General features: G+C 41.2%; 2 protein-coding genes across 2 annotated transcripts; both read left to right on the top strand.

Annotated features, from left to right (window-relative positions):
• The first annotated feature begins 1,706 nt into the window (after positions 1 to 1,706).
• LOC126400259 (retinol-binding protein 3-like) lies at positions 1,707 to 4,472 on the top strand. Its single transcript, XM_050060819.1, has one exon. It carries the CDS (start codon positions 1,707 to 1,709, stop codon positions 4,470 to 4,472), a length of 2,766 nt encoding a protein of 921 aa, XP_049916776.1.
• Positions 4,473 to 6,486: 2,014 nt separating this feature from the next.
• rbp3 (retinol binding protein 3) lies at positions 6,487 to 11,068 on the top strand. The gene is made up of 4 exons (XM_050060237.1): positions 6,487 to 7,767; positions 8,042 to 8,232; positions 8,574 to 8,716; positions 10,225 to 11,068. The coding sequence occupies exons 1-4, from the start codon at positions 6,574 to 6,576 to the stop codon at positions 10,548 to 10,550; spliced, it is 1,854 nt and encodes a 617-aa protein (XP_049916194.1). The 5' UTR covers positions 6,487 to 6,573; the 3' UTR covers positions 10,551 to 11,068.
• The last annotated feature ends 2,213 nt before the right edge of the window (positions 11,069 to 13,281 follow it).

The following is a 13,281-nucleotide window of genomic DNA, read 5'->3' on the forward strand; positions in this document are numbered from 1 at the left end:
ATTCATATGCTTTGAATTTTGCATGGAGGTCCTTTCAAATGTCTGCATTAGCGGTATTAAATCTTGAGCCTGTCTTAATTGACCTTTTTGGTCCACTTATGGGCAGTACAAAAAGCTGTAAATGCAAAAGTTACAAATTATGATCTTTCACAGTTAATATGTTAGCAAACAAAGGCTCATTTACACACTGATTTACACAGTTTCCACTCCCTTTATTTCAAGCTAGTTGCTAACTTTGTCTGTTAGCTGTTTGGTGTTGGGCACGTAGCCTGTAGAGGGTTTTTGGAGCTTCAGCACTGAAAATAGCTGCCTGCTGTATTTGAATTTCTGGTCTTGTGATATAAGAATCTCAGCAGGCTAATTAGCTTACCAAGATAACTAGCCCACTGTGTATAGCTGTAAATTACCCAGTGAGATTATTTCAACCAATACAGCAGCCTTGCCCTGAGAGAATATTTCTACATCTGAAATTCCACACTGTGTAACCTGTCCTTATATTTGACACATGAGGGCATAGTATGACACAATACAGTGTTCAGACATCTTGACTGGTTTACAGGGAATTGGCGGAGGGAACTGTATTATGTAAAGCAGGAGGCTTAAAAGTTAAGACGCAAAGATTAGCTGAGCACAGTCTAGCATCCGGAAGAAGATGATGGCTGGCTGCATATTTCTGAACTGCAAAACTGTCTGACTCAGAGTCTCACAGGGTCACTGATGTCAGGTTCAAGCTCAACATACAGATTTAGCACTTCAGCAAATATAGTTTAAATTAAATGTAAGACAGAAAACCTGTCACCTTGGGACTTGCAATGGACACCTTTTTATTAAAACAAAAAATCTAACAAGGGGAAACATTACTGTGATAAAATAGCAGAGCAGGAGAAAATGGAGAATAAGCAAATAATTCAGCATTTGATCCAGATTAAGACTTTCCAATCACCCTTCTGTTCCTATATCCAGGGTGTGTATTTGTGTGCTTTTTTATTTATTTATTTTTTACCCAATCTGATCCTGTGTATATTTTAAGAGGGCTTTGCCACGTGGAATGACCCAGACATGACCCCTAAAGCTACCAACAGCACCAAAATACACCACCATAAGCTTTCATAACAGACGAGAGAGAGGGAGAGTTAGCGTGAGAGTTTGTGATCAGGCTTTCGCACCAATAATTCCACCGTTAACACATTTTACCTGCCTCTCAAACCAGTTTCATATCTAAAAGAAAAGTTTCAGTATAAATATGATAACAAATTCAGAAAATGAAGGCTACAGACTGTAAATCAAGCCTAAATAAGACTACATTTTAACTGTTAGTAATAGTGAGCTGTGTCAGGTTCATTAGGCCTCCTAGTCAAAGGACAAAAAAAACCAAATGCATAAGAGTTCAATAAAAATAAGAACCCACACATGCAGTGGATTTGTGTAGGAAAGGATAACACACTGCTCAGACTCCCATTTACCAATTTTTAGTCTCTGTTATTGTCTGCTGGCTGAAGCACCAAAGATAATGCGATTAAAGGTTTATTGGGGACAAAAGCCTCTTATGTGGATGTTGTTGTTGTCCAAAAAACTCATGACAGTGACAATGTTCCCTCCTACAAAAAAATCATCATCTTTCAACACGAACAAATGAGCTAAGGCAGCCCATTCAAAGAGAGGACTGAGTAATTCTCTTTCCAGCAGTGATGATGAGGACATTGACGATGGCGCAACACACACCACCACTGCTACTGGTGCTTCTTCTATGTACTCTATCTGTCAGCTCATCATTCCAGCCTGCCCTGGTGTTAGAAATGGCCAAGATTCTTTTAGAAAACTACTGCTTTCCTGAGAACCTGGTTGGGATGCAGGAGGCCATCCAACAAGCCATCAACAGCGGAGAAATCCTGCAGATTTCAGACCGAAAGACCCTGGCATCTGTGCTCACAGTCGGAGTACAAGGAGCGCTTAACGATCCGCGGCTGACTGTATCATACGAGCCCAATTTTGTCCCAGTGATGCCACCGGCGCTGCCGTCTCTCCCCAAAGAGCAGCTGATCTGGCTGGTGAGAAACTCTGTCAAGCTGGATATACTGGACAACAACATTGGATATTTGAGGATAGATCGGGTCATTGGGGAGGAGACAGCGGCGAAGCTTGGATCTCTGCTAAGGGACAACATCTGGGATAAAGCTGCTCAGACATCCTCACTGATCTTGGACCTGAGATATAGCACAGCTGGAGAATTGTCTGGAGTTCCCTTTATAATCTCCTATTTCTCAGACCCTGAGCCCCTCATTCATATTGACACTGTGTATGACAGGCCCTCGAATACAACAAGGGAGCTGTGGACCGTGCCGTCAATAGAGGGTGAAAGGTATGGAAAGAAGAAAGACGTAATTATTTTGACCAGTAAGCGTACCGTGGGGGCTGCTGAGGCAGTGGCCTATACATTAAAAAACCTAAAGAGGGCCATCACAGTCGGGGAAAGGTCTGCTGGTGGGTCAGTGAAAGTCCAAAAGATTAGGATCCCTCAGTCAGAGTTCTACATAACAGTTCCTGTGGCGAGATCAGTTAGTCCGATCACCGGCCATAGCTGGGAAGTGAGTGGTGTGTCCCCAACAGTCAACGCTATCGCCAAGGAAGCTGTCACAAAAGCCAAGTCCCTTCTGGCTATCAGGAGCACTATTCCAAAAGTTATACAGAGTATCTCCGATATAATCAGTAGGAATTATGCTTTCACTGACAGAGTCCCAGCTCTTCTTCAACATCTGCAGTCCACAGACTTATTCTCTGTTGTATCCGAGGAGGACCTGGCAGTCAGACTCAACCAGGACCTCCAGACTGTGTCTGAAGACCCACGACTGATCATCAGATATATGCAAGACAATGCTGCTATTACAGAGGAGGATCCTGCGCTTGACAACCCCCCAAATGATTTGAATTCATTAAAGAAACTGGTCGATACAACGATCAAAGTGGAAATTCTCCCACACAATACCGGCTATCTCTGCATTGACAAGTTTGTCAAGTGGTCTGCAGGGGCTAAACTAGAAGAGCTCATGGCTAAAAAGGTATGGGAGCCCCTCAAAGACACTAATAACTTGATTATTGATCTACGCTATAACACTGGTGGATCCTTTACTTCTCTTGCCCTTATACTGTCCTATCTGCAGGACACTACCCAGAAGCATCATTTTTTCACAATATATGACCAAATTCAGAATACAACAACAGAATATGACTCTCTGCCTCGGATTATAGGCCCATCCTATGGCTCCAAACGTGGGGTTTACGTGTTGACAAGCTACTACACAGCAAGCGCCGGCGAAGAGTTTGCCTACCTGATTCAGTCACTCCATCGTGGCACAGTCATTGGGGAAATTACATCTGGTACCCTGATGCACTCAAAGACATTTCAAATAGAAGGGACAGATATTGCCATCACAGTCCCTTTCATAAACTTTTTAGACAACAATGGTGAATGCTGGCTAGGAGGGGGTGTGGTTCCAGATGCCATTGTGTTAGCCGAGGAAGCTGTGGATCACGTTCATGAGATTGCAGATTTTCACCAAGGGCTTGAGATACTCATAGAGAAAACTGGGGAACTGTTAGAAAACCACTATGCAATCCATGCAGTTGCACTAGAGGTCAGGAAAGTGCTGTTGAGCAAATGGTCTGAGGGATTGTACTGGTCAGTAGTTGACTTTGAATCTTTGGCATCTCAGTTGACTGCAGACCTCCAAGAGAGTTCAGGTGATCACCGCATCCATGTCTTCCACTGCGATGTTGAGCCAGAGTCACTTCATGACGTCCCAAAGATCCCAACTGCTGAAGAAGTTGGATATATAGTGGAAGCGTTGTTTAAAATTGATATTCTACCTGGTAATATCGGCTATCTGAGGTTTGACCTGATGGCAGATATAGAGGTGGTAAAAGCCATTGGGCCTCAGCTGATAAAATTAGTGTGGAGCAAGATAGTAAACACAGATGCCCTTATCATTGACATGAGGTACAACACTGGTGGATATTCCACAGCAATTCCCCTCTTGTGCACCTATTTCTTTGATGCTGAACCTCTGAGGCATCTTTACACTGTCTTCGACCGCACCACAACCAACATGACAGAGGTCATGACATTGCCTCAAATCAGAGGTCAAAGGTATGGGCCCACCAAGGACATCTACATCCTCACCAGTCACATGACGGGGTCAGCAGCTGAAGTGTTTACCCGCTCTATGAAGGACCTGAATAGGGCCACAATCATTGGAGAGCCAACAATTGGAGGTTCTCTATCAAGTGGAACCTATCAGATTGGGGACAGCGTCCTGTACGCCTCCATCCCTAACCAGGTTGTGTTGAGTGCAATCAGTGGGAAAGAGTGGAGCATTTCAGGGGTTGAGCCACATGTTATAGCCCAGGCAAATGATGCTCTTCCTGTGGCACAGAGAATCATATCAGCAAGGCTGAAGAAAGAGCAAGGAAAATAGATCTTCTTGTTGTATTCTGAGTATTAGTGAAAGGTGTACTATGCAGGATTTGTTTCTAAAAACACAATGTACTCATGCAGAAGTATTCCCTCTCAATCACCACTTATGACCCACTAGAAGTGTGTCGCGGCCTAGATTTCTTATTTCTTCATATTTTCTGTTTTTGGGACATTATGTGCATGTACCTTCACAGCGCTTAGGTGAGGTTGGGGCTTTATAAAAAAAAAAAAAAGCCCAACCAAATACTAGACTATAAGCAGCAAATAAAGCAAGGTGAAATGCCAAATGAGAGTGAATCTGGGGTTGGCTTTTACTTTCAATTTTGCTAGTGAACGTGTAAACAAACAGTAACCAACAACCCTGCATAGTATACCTTTAATTTTCTGGTATGTAGCCCCCACTTCAATTTCAAAGTCCAATTTATATGTGTGGCATGTGTAGCACTAACCAGATACACGGTAAATACAATTTAATAATTGAGTAAGGTATTTGATAATTACTCCTTAAAGGCAGTAATGTACCACATAGCTTTTCTTGCAATTTAATTATTTTTTTTCTGGTTTTGGTTTAGAGGTTTAGAGTCCCTTATTCCTTGAACGGGTTCAGAGGCCTTTTCACAAGAAAGGAGAAAATAATCTTTGTACATTTTACATCAACATAGGTAGCTTTAATACAAAATGACAATCCTCCACAACCTGTATCTTTTACATTTATGCTATACCTCCCAGAATCCCAGGCAGTTGTCTCCACCTTTGAATTTACTGGTACTTTTAAGGTGTTAAGCTGATGCCTTCATCCAAGGGACTTGCATTAAGTGTTTATGGATACAATATAAGTCTCATTACAAGAAGGAATTTATTTGCTGTGGTTATAAACAAACCTCAAATGTACTTATCTGTCCCGGCATTAAAAACACTAAGAGGATATATAGTCTGATAACCCACTGATATTACAACAGCCTTGTTCCAGTGTGAGCAGTAGCTTAAGTACTGTGAATATAACAACTGCTTATTAATAATACACCAAATATCATTGTTTCTTGAATTAAATTGCACTGTTTTTATTTATATGATGACCTTATAACTCCCCACCCACATTTATTAATTTATATCATGTAAAGTTGCCTTTATTTTGCCTTTACATACATAGTAAATACCATGTGTTTATCCAGTACATATTCTGTTGACCCATGTTAATGTATGAAATTATTTAATACATATGTAAATGTATGGTGATGTATTTCATTATGTTAGATTGTAATTTCTTGGCTTAATTTCTTGATTGTTTGCTGAAGTTCTTTGCACTGTGTTTTTTTCAGTATGCTGTAATAATGTTTCACTTTTTCTGTTCCTTTACAAAAATGTACCAGCAGAGGGCACAAGTATCAAACAAACCTAAACAGAGTCTTGCTGATCACTTCAACACCATTACAGTGGGGAGTCATCCACCTCCAACTGAACAACTGCTATTAAATGTGTACCATTTATGAGACAATAAACAAATTCAGTGGTTATTAGTGGAATTATATTTGATTTACTTTACAGACATTAATCGGAATATTCCTCTTTGGCTATGAAAAGTAAATGAGATGCTTTAAGTTAAATGTTTAATTAAATGGCAATCGTGAGTTCTCACATGCTTTATTTTGACATTTTCTCCTGTTTTTATCTTCAAAAATGGCACAAAAGTCACACACTAAAGATTCCACTTACAAACACTGACACCAAAAGTGCTTAATGAGTGAACCCACCAAGCTTAATCCCTTTCTCGTCATTTGCCAGGTACAAAGCTTGCCTTATTTGACACAGGTAGCTTTGGATAGGTATTCAAAATACCTTGTGTAAATTTAAGACGATTATCTTTGGCAACACCTCCTTGTTACTACACACCTTCACGGCTAGGCTGTTATTGCCTTACAGAAGCACTTGGGATAATGCGTTTAGAGGTTTATTGTGGGGCAAATCCTCTTACGAGTGTGTTAACAGAAACCTTGCAGCCAAAACAGTGCCATTTGACAAAGCACCTCTCCGGAGAAGGAGGCTTGGCTCAACAACCTCCACTTCCCATCTACTCACTTTTTGTTTGACTAAACTTAACAAAAATGGCAAAGGCTATTTTCCTGTTGGCACCTCTGCTAGTTTTGGGGAATGTTTTCGTTATCCATGCTGCGTTTGACTCCAACCTCATCATAGATATGGCAAAAATTGTCATGGACAATTATTGCTCACCAGAGAAGCTGCAGGGGATGAAGGAGGCAATTGAAGCAGCCAGCAGCAACACGGAGGTTCTCAACATCCCAGACGCTGAAACCTTGGCAAATGTTCTCAGTGCTGGAGTCCAGACCACAGTCAGTGACCCACGCTTGATGGTCTCCTATGAGCCAAACTACGTCCCTGTGGTTCCCCCGAAGATGCCCCCCTTGCCCCCTGAGCAGCTCATTGCCGTCCTACAGACTTCGATCAAGCTTGACATCCTGGAGGGCAACATTGGCTACCTGAGGATCGATCACATCCTTGGGGAGGAGGTTGCTGACAAGGTTGGCCCTTTGCTCCTCGACCTGGTCTGGAATAAAATCTTGCCAACATCAGCTCTCATTTTTGACTTGCGCTACACTGGAAGCGGAGACATGACAGGACTCTCCTATATTGTGTCTTACTTCACTGAAGCCGAGCCTGCACTTCACATCGACAGCGTGTATGACCGTCCCTCAAACACCACCACTAAGCTGTTTTCTATGCCTGCACTCCTGGGGCAGAGATATGGCGTTACCAAACCCCTTATCATCCTCACCAGCAAAAACACCAAGGGCATTGCTGAAGATGTCGCCTACTGCCTCCAGAACCTGAAGAGGGCCACCATTGTGGGCGAGAAGACCGCTGGGGGCTCTGTGAAAGTTGATAAAATCAAAGTGGGCGACACTGACTTCTACATTACCGTGCCAACCGCAAAGTCAGTCAACCCCATCACCGGCTCCACCTGGGAGGTTACAGGTGTGACCCCTGATGTGGAGGTCAATGCAGAGGATGCCCTTGCGACTGCCATCAAGATTGTCAACCTCCGTGCCCAAGTTCCAGCCATCATTGAGGGATCAGCAGCCCTGATTGCCGACAACTACGCCTTTGAAGATATCGGGGCCAATGTTGCAGAGAAGTTGAGAGGGCTACTGGCAAACGGCAAGTACAACATGGTTGTCTCCAAGGAAAGTCTGGGGGTGAAGCTGTCTGCTGACCTGAAGACCCTGTCTGGAGACAAGAGCCTGAAGACCACCAGCAACACCCCAGTCCTTCCACCCATGGTGAGTCCCTTGTACACAAGATTAATGGGGTTTGGTTCTTTAAACATTCTTAATAACATTCTTATTTATTGACAGAGCTTGAAATGCTCTGAGAGAATTTTGCAGTACAGTGGGTAAACATGTTTAGTCTATAAGGGATATGATATCAATAATACAATCTGGAAACATTTGTAATGTTCAGCAATTCAAATACATTTAATAATATGTGAAATACAAGTATATGTAGGTAATCTGCTGTCCATGTGTTGACTTGCCGCTTCTTCCTCTCCCACAGGATTATACTCCAGAGATGTACATTGAGCTGATCAAAGTCTCCTTCCACACTGATGTATTTGAGAACAACATCGGCTACTTGCGCTTTGACATGTTCGGAGACTTTGAGGAGGTCAAGGCCATCGCCCAGATTATTGTTGAGCACGTCTGGAACAAAATTGTCAACACTGACGGTTTGATCGTTGACCTCAGGTGGGTGATCCTGCTCACGTAGCAAGTCAAAGCCTCTGTCCAAAATGTAGTGTGTCCATTCCAAAAAGCAAATGCCCATCAGTCCATGACTAAATAGAGGTGACTTAGTTTGCAAAAGTATTATTGTTTAAATAAGGATTTATCTCTTTACTTAATGATCATCTACATGTCATTTTAAAATATGGACCACCAACAGATAAAGAGGATGAACTCATTTGAAGATAGCTTCTTACTTATAAACCATGTTGTCAAGATACACTTTATCAATGCCTGCACTTATGCAAAGTTCATTAAGGATAATTTAATTATTATTTTTTTAATTGTCTGCAATTGTTTTGCAGGAACAACATCGGTGGCCCAACAACAGCCATTGCAGGCTTCTGCTCTTACTTCTTTGATGCTGACAAGCAGATTTTGCTGGACAAGCTGTATGACAGGCCGTCCGGCACCACCATCGAGCTCCGAACCCTGCCTGAACTCACTGGTAATTTACAAAAAAATAAAACTAAAAAGTCATTATATTTTACTGTGTATAGCACCACAGATTCCTGTTAGCAACAGAGTTAGCAGCTAGCTGGTAATGTTTTCTCCGGAGGTGGCAGAGACCAAAAACAAAGCTGAAAGGAATGTTATATTGGACTTATTTCGCCAGGTGTCGAGAAACATGACTCCAAATGAATGCTAACATTGCTCTGTATCTGCAGGGTGTGTAAAATTAGCAACTGCTTGCTAACAAGTTTAGTGGATCATTTGAAAAGGTCACCAGTGTTTTGTTTGCACTGTGTTTCCACTGGACCCTTTGGCCAAAAATCAGTTACATGAAGGCTCAAAAATACAAGAACAAAGGTGCATCTGACATTTTTAAGATGAACTGTCCTATTAGCCCAGTAAGCCATAAAGCTGTCTGGATTATTGTCCGTATAGTGATAGGTCTTTAAAGAGACAATTAACCCCAAAATTAAAAATACACTCTCACCTGTTAGTATTTATCAGTCTAGATTGTTTTGGCAGAATGTTGGAGATATCAGCTGTCGAGATGTCTGCCTTCTCTTGAATATAATGGAACTGGATGGTCCTCGGCTTGTGGTGCTCAAAGCACCAAAAAAATACATTTGAAAACTCAACAGCAATGTCTCTTTCCTGAAATCATGACCCAGTTACTGCGTGACCAGTTGCCAGTTGAAAATCCATAGACCTTGTTGTGAGCAATTTCATGTAGGAACTATTTTCCTTCACCAACCCAACTTCACCCACTAACTGCATCACCCCGCAAAAGGAAGCCTACATTTCCTTATAGACGAGAGGTTTGGGCTCATGACGTAAGATGTAAACATTAATGGTGTCCTCCTCAGCTTAGCTGTAGCGTTAGCTAGCTCAGTGATGCTAGCTAAGGTAGCAGTAGATTCATGTTTCCTTCTGCATGGTGATAGGTTTGCTGGGTGTAGTTTGGTAGAAAGAAAGTATTTCCTACATGAAACTGCTCACAACAAGGTCTGTGGATTATCTGGAGTCACCCTGTCATGATTTTTGAAAAGAGACATTGCTGTTGAGTTTTTCAGATGTATTTCTTTGGCGCTTTGAGCACCACAAACTGAGTGCCATCTAGTTCCATTGTAATTGAGAGAAGGCAGACATCCCTACTGCCGATATCTTCAACACTCAGCAACTCACACCAATACAATCAAGTTTAATAAATAGCACCACAGGTAATATGAAATACGTGTAGTTTTGATTTTGTTGTGAACCGTTTCTTCAAAGTTGTTTTAAAGGCAACTTTGGTCAGCAAGACAGCTTTATCTCTGCAATGCTTATCTGTTTTCTGCATCCTTTTGAAGGGAGGCGTGATTGCTACAAAATTGCTTCTACTTGTTAGTCACCCTTCATCTTTTTCTTTACATAAATAATTTCCTACCGTTTTCACTATCCACCCATCATTTCCATGTCTTCTGCCTCAAATTGTTGACATTGTCCTGCCTCCCTCCTCTTCCCCAGGAACAAGGTATGGCTCCAAGAAGAGCCTGCTCATCCTGACCAGTGGAGCGACTGCTGGCGCCGCAGAGGAGTTCGTCTACATCATGAAGAAGCTTGGCCGTGCCATGATCATTGGAGAGACCACCGCCGGAACTTCCCACCCACCCAAGACCTTTGGTGTTGGTGAGACTGACATCTTCCTTAGCATCCCCACCGTCCACTCCGACACTGCTGCCGGGCCAGCCTGGGAGGGAGCTGGCATCGCACCTCACATACCTGTCGCAGCTGACGCCGCCCTTGAGACCGCCAAGGGCATCCTCAACAAGCACTTTGCAGGCCAGAAGTAAACCATGTCCTGAACAAAACCAGGGGGTTTGCAACAGTCACTTTTGCTTTGGCCAAATAGTTTCAAGATTTCAAAACTAGACTGGTCTAAGAAGTAAAGAATGTAGATTAAGTACAAAGTACAAAGTGTAATCTGTTGTTCATTATGTCAAAACCTAAGCCTTTTTAGCCTGTTTGTAATGTAGAGCAAAGGTTCAACAGTAGGATCAACTTATAGGTATTATTTCTGTTGAATTTTACTGACTGCTGAAGGTTGTAAGAATGAATGGTGCTGAGAAGCCGATTGTTTTGTGTGTCAAAGATCAGTTGTAACATTAAAACAACTTTAAAAAATTACATTTTTGGGAAATCACATTTAACACAGATTAAGCACACACCAAAAATGCTTTCAAACTATGTTTGCGATTAATGAATTATGTTAGATTTTTGGATTTGGGACCTTTTGAAGTAATACACTTATTGCTCTGAGCAGCAAACCATCACACGATGTCCTCATTGTGTACGGGAAAAACTGTATGCCCAGTGGTGAGACACAATAAAAAAGACAACTGAAATATGAAAGTGTGTGTCATGTTTTACATGAACAGAGGAGGCATCACACAGACATGAAAAATCTGTATTTATCATTACAAAAGTCCTTGAATATACTGTGTAGGCTATCTATTCTACACTGAAGTGCAGGTAGTTCCCTTTATAATTTGATGCAGTTAGTTACTACATCATTAACCAACAGCTGTGAAGAGTAAAGAGAAACAGCACATTTCTTTTCGTAATGCTGCTAAATTGTAGCTTTAGCTTGCCAAAAATGGAATAACATTACAGACTTTGATATCTGTGCCGCAACAGACAAAGTCTTGGTATGTAAAGCATTCATTCAAGAGAGAAGCAACATCAAGACTGAAGGTGAACTGTACAGCAGGGACAATTTGATTTAGGGGATGCTCTTGTGTCACAAGATTACACTGAATTTAAAGGCAATCATATCAAGGACTACTGGACATGTGAGTCTTTGGTGGATGACAGTTCAATCAGGAGAGACAGAAGATTGTAGTAAAGATAATATCTAATAAAGAATATTGTGATCGAGGGACTTTGAGCGACAGCAAGATAAATCCCCCCCATGGAGTCCAGACATTGGTGGCTGATGTCTCTGAGGCTGCTGACTGCTGAGGTGGATGAGGCCGATGAATCCGTAAAGACTAGGTGGTGATGTGGAGGAGGAGGCCGCGCACAACTGCAGCAAGAAGGAACTACGGTGAAGAAAGAGCCATATTTAAAATGAGACGCAGTAAGATGATAGGCTGACAGAGAAGGTGTGTCGCTGTGCTGATGAGTTAATTGACCCAGACAATGACACCTAGAAATAGTAAGTGAGAATGTGTGCAAGGAGTGAACAACAGGGTGAGAAAGAACACTTACAACCTGAGCATGAAAAGTATTGTCTTCCTGACTGAACTTTCATTAGAGCTTCATCTTCGGAGGTTGGAGTTATTTAGGTTCTGACTGATGGGACCATGTTGATTGGAACAAAAAACAGTCTCAAAAGAATTTTGATCCCATGTTTTAAGAACTTGTCATGTGGTCCTAAAATAAAAAAAAAAACAAGGAAAATAAACTAAAAAGAAATACACACAAGAACCAGAGGTGGGACCAAATTATTGTTTTGCAAGCCATAAGTAAGTCTCAAGTCTTTGCACTCAATTCCCAAGTCAAGACTGACAAGTCCCAAGTATTAAACTTTGACTTTCAAACAATCCAAACAAGACATAATGCATCCTTCAATAATAGTAATGTCAATATCAGATTTACAATAATCATGAATGCTTTTTTAATTTGCATTTATTTTTTGAAAACAAAAAAAGTTTAAAAGTTACTTAGCTGTTAAGCTAACATTAGCTAAGCATTAGCTCACTGACTCTGTTGACATTTGCTTCGACTTACTGTTCTATGTGCAACTTTCAATGTCAAACAAAGTTGGAAGTTTTACATCGTTAGCAATTTTGACCCGCACATTTTGCATACTTCATTTCTATTTTTTGTACTTGAACAAAATCTTAGGTCATAGGGGGAAGGTATCAAGTATTTTTAGGTCAAAAGACCCAAGTCCAAGAGAAGCCATAACTCACTGGTGTTCAAGTCCAAATTAAGTTGCAAATCTTTTTTCAATGGCTCAATTTGAGGCTAAAGTCATCAGATTTGTGGCTTGAGTCTGACTCAAGAACGCATTTTTACTGTTGTGCATGCCATAAAGAAACCAAACTTTAGTAGCAATTATCAAGTCGTTCAGTGTCTTCTTATTAAAAAATAAAACCAACTCTAAGTGTGTCTCAGGTATTATAAGAGATGGCTGAGGTCATTTGTATTTAATGGTAACAGACTTGAGCTTAATTGTACACAAACCATTATTTATCTGTGGTGCATGCACCCAGAGAGTTGGGTGGCTCTTACAGAAGAGAATATACTATCTATATAATATATAATATATATATATATATATACTATATATATATATATACACATATATACAGTATATAACACCTCTTATTCTGCTTTAAGTCATGAATTCGAGAGTAAAATATTTTGCATTCAGCAAAATAACAAAATGTTAACTCTGTTAAGCAGAGTGCAAAAGTAATGATTGTGATTGACTGTATACACTGGACGTGGGCGTTTATAAGTATGTATGTGGTACATATGCATGTGAGTGGATGTGAAGATTTATGAGTGCATGCG

The sequence above is a fragment of the Epinephelus moara genome, chromosome 13 (genome assembly GCF_006386435.1).
Source record: "Epinephelus moara isolate mb chromosome 13, YSFRI_EMoa_1.0, whole genome shotgun sequence".
Lineage (NCBI taxonomy): Eukaryota > Metazoa > Chordata > Actinopteri > Perciformes > Serranidae > Epinephelus > Epinephelus moara.